The 10804-nt window shown below is 41.3% G+C and overlaps 1 protein-coding gene across 1 annotated transcript in view; it reads right to left on the bottom strand.

The window, feature by feature from the left end:
• The window catches only part of LOC109912207 (PR domain zinc finger protein 1-like), a 51342-nt gene extending 43109 nt beyond the window's left edge, over positions 1 to 8233 (bottom strand). The window contains exon 1 of the mRNA XM_020511592.2: positions 8063 to 8233. Coding sequence (XP_020367181.1) covers positions 8063 to 8233 — 171 coding nt within the window. The remainder of the gene's footprint in view (positions 1 to 8062) is intronic.
• Positions 8234 to 10804: the final 2571 nt, after the last annotated feature.

The following is a 10804-nucleotide window of genomic DNA, read 5'->3' as shown; positions in this document are numbered from 1 at the left end:
AAGGAGCAGGAAGGCTAGGCCCGAAACGTCAGCCTTCCTGCTCCTCTGATGCTGCTTGGCCTGCTGTGTTCATCCAGCTCTACACCTTGTTATCCTCATCCATGTTGTTGCTTCTTCCAGGTGTGACTATTCCAATGTTCTCAACCTCATCATCTTCTACTCTCTGTAAACATCAGCACACCAGAAACTGTGCTACCTGTACTCTGTCTTTAATGTGGCCCTGGTAATCTTCTGTGCTCACTGACACTCATTGTTTTCCAGGCTGAAAATAAATCTATTTTAAATTTGCATCCTTGTTGACAATTCCCTCCATGACCTTAGCCCTGCCTAGCTCTGCAACCTTCCCAAGTCCTACAAACCTCCAAGATCTTTTTGCTGCTATGATTCTGGCTTCATGTATGCCTCCAGTTTCCAAGGTTCTAAGGTCAGCTTTCAGCTGCTAAGCTTTGGAATTCCTTGCCTAAACCACTCCACCTACCGAATTCTCTCTTCTTACTTAAAAACCAAAGTTAAGGAGCTCAGTCTCAAATCTTGTCCTGTAACTTTTCTGTGAAGTACCTTGGGACATTTTATTAAGTTAAAAAGTGCCATATAAATGCAAGCTGTTGCAACTTTATTAGCTTTACCTTGTATCTAACAAGTGCTGTACCTGGCCTGTGAGTGTTTAATGGGACCATATAAAGGTTATTTTGCTTTTATGTCTAAATTGTGCCTTAAAAACATCTGATGGCCAGTATCGAGGGATGTTTCATTTAAAATGCCATGAGAAAAATCACTCACTCATTGTCTGAAATGCAGAGATAAATTTCTCTTTATATACTTTGCATTCCACCTAGGCTGTGGGTCTAGGCAGACTATGAGTTAATCAATTGCCAGGGCTGTGTCACAAAACATTCTGAACAAGTATCACTCTAAAATGCACTGTGGATCTCATTTTTACTTATTAAAAAGTGAGCGTTGCTCACTTTGCTTTATTCAGGTGGTGTCCATAATGGTCTGTCTTGATGACTCCACTAGCTGTACACCACTGACAGTCTGGGGAACAGGCTACAGTTTACATTATCTCCAGGAAGAATCTCTTTTTATGCTGTTTTTTTAAAATTTACATTAATGTCTATCAGACAACTGAGCTTACACACCCATGGGTGAGTAAACCATGAGTAAGTATCGCTATAATCACAAGGATTTTCAAAACCAAAACATCGTTCTGTTCATCTTACACCTTGAATGAAATACAATAAAACTGCAAATAATGGCCCATAGTTAATTAGGTTTTGTTTTCTCTGAGAAGTTTAGCTCAAACCTTTCTGTGGCCTAACCTACTGAAACTGCAACTGATACTTGCCCTAGGCTTTTACAGACTCTCACCTTGGTCATAACTCTTTTAAATTGAGTTACATGTAAGGGGAGCATACATTTTTCCTTTTTGGACTATAAATAGAAATGATTGCTGAAATACCGGGAGGGTCTTGCAACTTAGAAAAAGTAAATGGTATATGTTTTTAGCTGAGCACACCATGTTGCCTTTTAAAAGCAGTGAGATTGTTATTTTGAGACAGAGCGGTGCAGGGAGTCTTTAAGTTAAGTGTAGATAAGGTGAATAACAAGGGTCTTTTCCCCAGGGTGGGAAAGTTCAAAACTAGGGGGCATATTTTTAAGGTGAGAGGAGAAAGTTTTGGTAAGGATAGGAAGGGCAACATTTTTATAGAGAGAGTATTTAGTGTGTGGAATGAGCTGCCAGAGGAAGTTGTGGATGCAGATACAGTTACAACATTTAAAAGACATTTGGTAAGTACATGAATAGGAAAGGTTTGGAGAGATATGGGCCGAACACAGGCAAGTAGGACTAGCTTAGTTTGGGAATGTGGTCAGTGTGGTCTAGAGCCTGTTTCCATGCTGTATGATTCTATGACTCTATAAGGTATGCCTGACAACAGTCCACTGATGCAGTTTGTTCAAAAGCTGAGACTGTAGGCTAGACAGGGACTTCCAGAGCCATCAAGCTGAAAACATCTCTCTCTTTTCCCCTCCTCTCTCTATGTGGTGAAAAGACATAAAAAAAGATAACAGTGAGTTATCATTTCTGAAATAAAGAGGAATTGGGAGACAACAAGCCACCATTGAGAACTGGACTTTTAATCTGAAGAATTTTGCTTTCACTGTACATAGTTTTTCCACCCAAATGTGTGTCAAACTGTCTGCTTTTGTATATCATAACCATGAATGAGTGTGTGTGAAATTGAGGTTTTTAAAACAGGTATAATTTAAGTTGTATAATAGTAGATTTGGAACACTTTCTTTTCAATGTTATTTAAGTTAAGTGTGTTACAATAAATAGGGTTGTTTCCTGTTATTGAAAAAAATCCATTGTGAATTGTGTTTGTCCAGAATTTTAACTAGTCGGGCAAATTGATTACCTGGACAATCTCATTGGGATTTTGTAACATCTTGTGGAAGAGTGGGGCATAGTTGTCAGTGCATTTTTCCCAGTTATGTTGTGACATAGTGACCTATGTTAGCGAGCTCTACACTGCTCCCTGTCCAGTTGAATCTCAATGGCAGTGCAGGTCTCCTATTCTCTAACTCATAAATGCTGATGAAATCCCTTTAGCCTATTTGTATCAGCCTTGGCAATTAGTGAGAAGTTGACCAGAATCCCTAGGTACTAATGGGGTGTTGCATCATTGAATGTTCCAGCTTTTGGATGATATCGTAATCCAAGGCCCATCTACCCACTCAGGAGGATATAAAAGACTCCACAGCAAGATTCAAAGAAGAGCATAGAGATCTTCCTGGTGTGCTGGTCAGTATTTACTCCTCGTTCACCAGAATATGCGGTCATTTATCACAGTCCTCTTCATGGGGACTTTATTATATTATCTGCATTTTCCTTGGTTGTAAAATGCTTCATAACGTCCTGAGATCCTGAAGGCATTATATAATTCTTCAGTTTATAGTTCTTTATCTTTTTGCCACAATCATAGAAAAAAAAAGTTGATTAACCTTTCAGTTGATGGAAATTATTTCTCTCTCAGACTTTCAATGCAGGCCGCGGACGCAAAGCCAATAAGCTCTAGTTAAATTAATTAGCTAATCAGAAATCTTGAATGTAACTTACCAACCTGCTTTGAGGCTCATCCTCAGCAATTAATTGAACCAGCTTTGATTGTTTCTGTTGTGTTTCACAGAGTTCTTTCTGCACTAACATCCGGTAAATTTTCAGTGTGCCTTGATTGGAGCATGTGTTTGGAGCATGCTCTTCAAATGAACGTCACCAGAAAATGACTCACTGGCACTTACTCTTCCTGGCAAGGAAATTCCACACCCAGACACATACATGGTTCGCAGGCAATCAGTTTCCATCTCCCTTCCATTCCCAACTCTCAACTGGGAATTTCATAAATGTTCACTTATGAGGCAGTCACAGAATGGACTGTTGGGCACAGAAATCCCCATAACAACAGTAATCACTCTCTCAAACTCACTTATTAGCCCAGCTACCTCATGACATGCAGGATTTCTATTTAGATTTAAAACTGCTGCAAGTACAGATCTGAGTATCTGTCTGTTACAGTTTATGTTGTTTGGGGGTCGGTTAGCTCAGTTGGCTGGACAACTGGTTTATGATGCAGAGAGATTGGGTTCAATTCCTGCATTGGCTGAGGTTACCATGAAGGTCCCACCTTCTTGACCTTGCCACTTGCTTGGGGGATGGTAACCCTCAGGTTAAATCACCACCAGTCATTTCTCTTTGATGCAAGAGAATGGGACGAAGATGACTTTACATTTACCTTTATTAGGAACCACCAACATGTTGGTGCCTTACACGGTAACATACACTTGCATACAAAAGGCACAGCTGCTCTCAGTGCTATCTGAAGTTCAAAGTGAGGGCTTTCTCATATTCGATCACTCAGCTTCTGCACCAAACTCTCCAAACATCATAGGTTACATGCAGAGTTAACTCCTTCTACACTGTCCCATTAACACACCAGACAAGGCCCAATCTCTCACAATCCAGTTTGAGACACCACCACTGCACCACATTTCCATTTGCAAAATCCAATCCTCCCTATCTCCAAGTGTCCCTGTGAGAGATTGCTTCCTTGGTGCTAGTTTTCATTTGAAACATTAGAATTTGAAGAGAACCATTCAGTCCCATAGGCTTGCTTTAATATTAAATTATAGCATGACTGATCTACAATTCAAATACATTTGCCTGCCTTTGTTCCATAGCCCTTGATAACTTTCCCAACAAAAACTTACCAGCCTTTTGGCCCCAGAGATCCAAATCTCCAGTACCCTTTGTGTAAAGAAATACAAGATTTGAGGGTTAGCTTTTACCTGGTGGCATACAATTCAACCCAGACTAATAGCCATTGGTACAAAAACAAAGTTACTGGAAAAGCTCAGCAGGTCTGGCAGCATCAGTGAAGAAAAAATTCAGAGTTACAGCATCCGCAGTTCTTTTGGTTTTAATAGCCATTGGTCCTAGTTTGGTTCCTTTTTGGTACTTGCCCACAACCCACTATGAAGATAATTTGCATCATGGCCCTTTGTGTTCCCATTGGAAAAAATTTCCTAATTTTTAACTTACTAATTTCAGTCCTTTATGGCCTAGCTTCAAATCTAAGAACATAGAGTCATACAGTCATAGAGCACAGAAACAGACCGTTTGGTCTAACCCATCCATACCAAACCAGGTTTCCCAAAATAAACTAGTCCCATATACCTGCGTTTGGCCCATATCCCTTTAAACCTTTCCTATTTCTGAACCTGTCCAAATGTCTTTTAGATGTTGCAATTATATCTGCATCTACCACTTCCTCTGGCAGTTCATTCCATGTACACCCCACCACTGTGTGAAAAAGTTGCCCTTCAGGTCCCTTTTAAATCTTTCCCCTTTCACCTTAAAATTATGCCCTCTAGGTTTGAATTCCCCTACCCTGTGGAAAAGACCTTTGCTATCCACCTTATCTATGCCCCTCATGACTTTATAAGCCTCTATAATGTCACCCCTAAACTTCCTACCCTCTACTGAAAAAAAGTCCCAATCTATCCAGCCTCTCCTTATAATTCAAGTCCCATAATATCCTTGTAAATTTTTTCTGTACCCTTTCCAATTTAACAATATCCTTCCGATAGCAAGGTGACCAGAACTGTGTGCAATACTCCAAAAGTAGCCTCACTAATGTCCTGTACAGCCTCAACATGATGTCCCAACTCAAATACTCAAATGTTCTGACCAATGAAGGCAAGTGTACCAAACACTTTCTTCACCACTCTGTCTACCTGTGAAGCCACTTTCAACGAACTATATACCTGAACCCCTAGGTCTCTCTGTTCAACGACACTTGCCAGGGCCCTACCATTAACTGTGTAAGTCCTGCCTTGGTTTGTTTTACCAGACAAAATTTTTCTCCATAACTGGACATAACTTTTGACTCCTCCTTACATACTTTGATCAGATCAGCCCTCAGTCATTTAAACTCAAGGGAATATATCAAACTACATTTATTTACCTCTATGATTGAGGGATTGACTGCAGTTTAGGATTTGAGCACATGACCTAGGCCAATGCTCCATAATGAGTGCTGATATTGACCCCTCAGATCAGGTATTAATACTGGGGCCACCATTTGGGTCAACATTGAAACTCTCATAACCTTATTGGAAGAAGAGCAGGAAATGTTTCTAATGGGAACACAAAGGTTTATTATAAAAATTATTTTCATAGCGAGCTGTGGGCACATACCCAAAAGGAACCAGACTACGACCAATGAGCATTAGTTTGGGTTGAATTGCTTGCCAACAGTTAAAGGCTAACCCTCAAATCTTGTTTGCTCATCTGAAACAGTGTGTATACAAACATGAACATACTTCAGCTGGAGACGATTCAGCTAGTTCCCTGTGACACAGATACCAACAAATGTGCGTCAATTCAGAGACTACGCTGTGAGACAATGGTCCCAAATGCAGATGGAACAACAGAACAGTTGCTACCAGCAGTGTAAGCTGTGCAGTGGCTGGATGCCTTATTGTACTCACATGCAGTTATTTTGGTGAAACTTTGAATATTCCACTAAGTGGAGTGAAGTCACCCAGGCCAAAATCCCCTCAAGAGCTGTCATCAGTTTGTGTTTGTGTGTGTGAGTCTTTTCCTGTCTTGCACACTTCTGACACGTAGGTAGTGATTTTCCCTCACCTGTTGGGGTGAGGGGTTTTCAACCACCAAAAAAGTGGCGAAGTGGTCGAAGCATTGGGCAGAGTTGGTTTAACGAGGGGTCCCAGCAAAATCTGGGATCTCCACCTGCAAAGAGCCCACAAAAATATGAGCACTGATATCCCGTCCCCAACTACTGGGTTTTCCATCTTCACACTTCTACCGTAATCCAGGAGCAAGGCGCAGAAGTCAGGAAATGCCACAGGGTTTTCATCATTCTTGGTTCCCAGTCACTCACTGGGCCTTGTCTGTCCAGACCAACCTAATGCTCATTTCAATTTTCATATGTTATTTAACATCTCTTTCAATCAACGAAAACAATAGTAAGCTACCCTTGCATTTCCATAGCACCTTTTCCAATCACATTATATTCCAAAGCCCTTTATAGGCATTGAAGTATATTTGAAGTGTAATCAGTGCTACAGCATAGAAAAAAAATGTGGCTTTGTGTAAAGCAATGAAATAATGGTTAGATAATCTGTCCCAAATGGTGACTAAGAGGTCACCGGCCCTAAGAAATGATGGAGCGCTCCCCTACTCTGTTTTTAAATTGTGCCATTAGATCTGTTATGTCTACCCAAGACAGAAGAGTAGTGTGACACACATTGCAGTATTCCCTTCATATTGCAGCATTAGAGGGGAGGTGATGTGATGATGATATTCCTAGCAAACTAGGGCCATGGGCTCATAACATAACATGGCAGCTGATGGAATTTAAATTCTATTAATTAAAAATTAATTAATTGAAGCAATCTGGAGTTGAAAGCTGGTCTCGATCAGGAAACTCATTTATTGTCATAAATGAGTTGTCAGCTGGTTTACAAACGAAATTTAGAGGGGGGAAAGTGCTGTCCTTATTGGGCCTAAATGAGACTTGATCCAGACTCACCGCAACATGGCTGACTCCTAACTGCTGCTAGGGAATTAGGGATGGACAACAACTGCAGGCCTGGCCAGCAAAGTTCCAGAACTTATGAATGGATACAACTATAGATTTCTGAGCTCAATCTCAAGAGTGGAATGTGAACCTACAACTTCCTGACTCAAAAGGTAAAAATGTCACAGCTGCCATTTCCAGTTACCTTCCTAGCAGAATATATATTCTGCTTATTATACCAGGCATTCAGTGGTCTAATGAGCAATCCCCTTATTTCTGTGGGGACGGGGGAACAGTGGTGTTTCTCCCAAACTCACAAGGAAATGATACCAGCCTGCACGTGGGCCTTGCCTCCTCCTCCCTACCTTTAACGCCACCCATTCCCCTGAAATCTGGCAGAACATTTGGGCCAATACAATGTGACCAGTCTGGAAATGTACGGCAATCATTCAGTCCATCGTGCTGGTGTTAGTTGTTTGCAACAGTTATCCAATCAGTTTCACTCCCGACTTTTTAAATCGGAAAACTTAAAATGCTTCATTCTCAAGAATTCCTTTTGGAAAGCTTGGTTCAATCTGCTTCTACCATCCAGGCAGGCAGGAGATTTCTGATCACAACAATCCACTCCAGAACTGTTATTGTTATCCTGCCTCTAGTTCCACTGCTTTCATTTGGTTTACAATGCCTGTCTATAGCTCATGCTTTGGATGTCACACTGCTTCCAATGAAAATACAAGGTGGTTCTCTATGCAATAGCTTTGACCTTAGACAATGAAGAGAAAAGCAATACACACTGACCTGCCAGTGACCAATCCCAAGAATAACAATGAATAAGTCCTTCCAAGTGGAAATTAACATTGTATGGCACATTTATATAAACTTGAATTTATTTTTGTAATATTACTTGACATTACTGAGTGGTGCTCAGAGATAATGGGCCAGTTGGGCTGAGAGGAACTTACCTCATTGGTAGCTGTGTACTTGAAGGTAAGGTTTCGGGGTATGGAAGCTCTGGCCAGAGGGATCTCAGCATATTTTGCTGGGTCCGCCGGTTGGTCATTTACAATGTAGGTGCACTTCTCTTCCAAATCCACCTCTGTCCACTGGCTCATATCTGAGATCTCAGCTTTCATCTTCCTACCTTCTCAGTGTCTCACTCACTCCAAGGTGACAGGACCATTAACATCAGAAAACCTGCAAACTGAATAACATGGGAAATATATATATATATATATATAAAAAAATGAAATTGTGTTTGTATAGCAACTTTCACAACCTCAGGATGTCTCAAAGTGCCTCACAGCCAATGACGTCCTTTCTGAAGTTTAACCACTGAGGTAACATAGGAAACAATGGCAGCCAATTTGCACACAGCAAGCTCCAATAAACAGGAGTGAGATAAATGATCTACCTTAGTGAGTTAGGTGAGGGATATGTGTTGCCCCAGGCTAGCAGCGAGTACTCCCATGTTCTTCTTCCAAGTTACATCATGCAAGCTTTTACAACCTCCTGACAGGGCAGACACAGTTTAAGGACTCATTGAAAAGAATGCATCTTCAACAGTATAGCACTCCTTTACTGCTGCACTGGAAGTTTCAGCTTTCTATTAGGTGCTCAAATACTTGGATCTTCTGACTCAGCCAAGAGAAATATGTCCACGTGGTTAACAAATAGTTATTATTATTGTTTGATGTGTGGCGCAACTTAGCATAGACAGTTGTGCAAAATGCAGCATTTTTCATGAAAGAGGAAAGCAAGAGAAAGATAAACAATGCTACAAGATGTTGTGAAAGGTGACAGCTATCCAGCGACTTCATCAAGACTGCACATGCCTACCTACCTTAAGGAGGGTAGAGAAGGAGAATAACTGACTAGATCCCACCTCAACATCTTTCCACAGTTTGATGCAACACCATAACTAAAAAAGGGAATGATAGAGTTGGAAGGCCAGGGCTGTGTGATTAGGGGATGGGGCAGGCGCTAGGGATCAGAGCTGTAGACTTGATATTGCCAAAGAAAAGAAGCAATGGCCCCATATGTAATTGTAGACAGCAGTGGAGATCCATTTGATGTATATTTGCAGCCCATCTCAAAGAGGAGCCTCTTGCCTATAGGTAGTTGCCCCTTGGTTTAGAGATAAAATGGTTGGGCGACCTCATTATCAAAGTAAAAAAATCTCTCACCTCCACCCCAAACTGATTTCTAATTTTGCTTCACTGACCAGCCAATGTTTGGAAATAGAACATTTGATTGGGTGCTATCTATATCGACCGGCAAACATCGGAGACCATAGATTGTCACTACAATCCAGCATCTGCCACCACAGTTTTTCAATAAATCAATTCTCTATCTGTGACAGATGAGAGGAAAGCATTGGAGAAGCACATGTCTAAGTTAACCCGCGTCTTCTACCCTCATTTCCTGCAGTTCTTTGTTGAGCAAGGATACCCAGCAATCTCAGTCTGGGGCTGACTTTTAATCAAAACTGGTCTTTTCCATGGAATTTCATGGAGGGTTTGTCTTCCTGAGCTCTAGCGAGTTATCTCAAGCAGTAGTCTGCTGCTCACTTCATTAAGTGTGTGCCATGCCTCCGTGTCATCACTCTCATGCTAGTGTGCCCTCAGCACCATTTAAATGCCAGGACCTTCTGGCATTTATGCCATGGGCATCTTATTTAAATATCAGCTGCATACTATGTCAGACACTGCCAGCTTTGTCTGAAGTTGCCACCTGAGTCAACACAGTGTCCACAGCCTGGAGGACCACCCAGCAATACTGCAAAAAGGTCAATAACATGTTCTTTTTAGAGTCACCAGATTCGAAACATTAACTTTGCTTTCTTCCCACAGATGCTGCTAGACCTGCTGAGTTTCTCCAGCAATTTCAGCAATATAAGGTGTCAGGTGAGCTCTAAAATGTAGTATCATAAGTAGCCCAAATGTGCCATGATGATGAGATGGAACTGGTCCACTGTCAATGACAACCCACAGTAATAAAGGTGTTGTTGGTCACTATGCATGGAGAGAGCACCAAGGTATTGGGGGAAGTTGGCCAAGATAGATACCCTGAGAAGAGCCAGCAATTTGCAGTTGCCAGATACCTGCTCAGGCTCTCTTGTTGGTATTGTTGCTGTCTAGTTTCTCTCCTCTGGGAAAATGGTAAATTGTGTATAAGTTAGGCAAAATTAGATAATAAGAAAATGTTAACGCCTTGCAAATAGGCCTCTCACCATTTCCTAATGCGACTCCCAACTCGCAGTTGAAGCCTTGAGAGAAAAATCTGACTGTTTCCTCAAAATTCAAAAATCTCATCTTTTTCCATAACTGTCATATTTTGCCAACTGATACTGGCAAATGGAACTAGGTTAGATTGGGATGTCAGGTCGGCATGGATGAATTGGACTGAAGGGTCTGTTTCTGTGCTGTATAGCTCTGTGATTTGCCATTGTCTATGTTATTCAGAGTCTGGGAAGATTCTGCCCTTGAAAACTGCAAGTCTATCACTTCCTGATTTCACTTATGAACAATGTCATTCTAGTTTAATGATTGTCCTGATTTGACACCTAAAGAGCTATTGCCTCACCTGACTAAAACCTTGAGTTTAGGTTTTAAGGATTGTCTTAAAGGCGGAGAGTTTGAGAAAGGGAATTTTACAGCAAAAGGCGGAGGTAGCTGAGTCACCAGCGGCGAAGAAATTCAAGTCCA

The sequence above is a fragment of the Rhincodon typus genome, chromosome 27, assembly GCF_021869965.1.
Source record: "Rhincodon typus isolate 14 chromosome 27, sRhiTyp1.1, whole genome shotgun sequence".
NCBI lineage: Eukaryota > Metazoa > Chordata > Chondrichthyes > Orectolobiformes > Rhincodontidae > Rhincodon > Rhincodon typus.
Note: the sequence above shows the minus strand (reverse complement) of the source record. Positions and strands in the feature narration are given on the sequence as shown.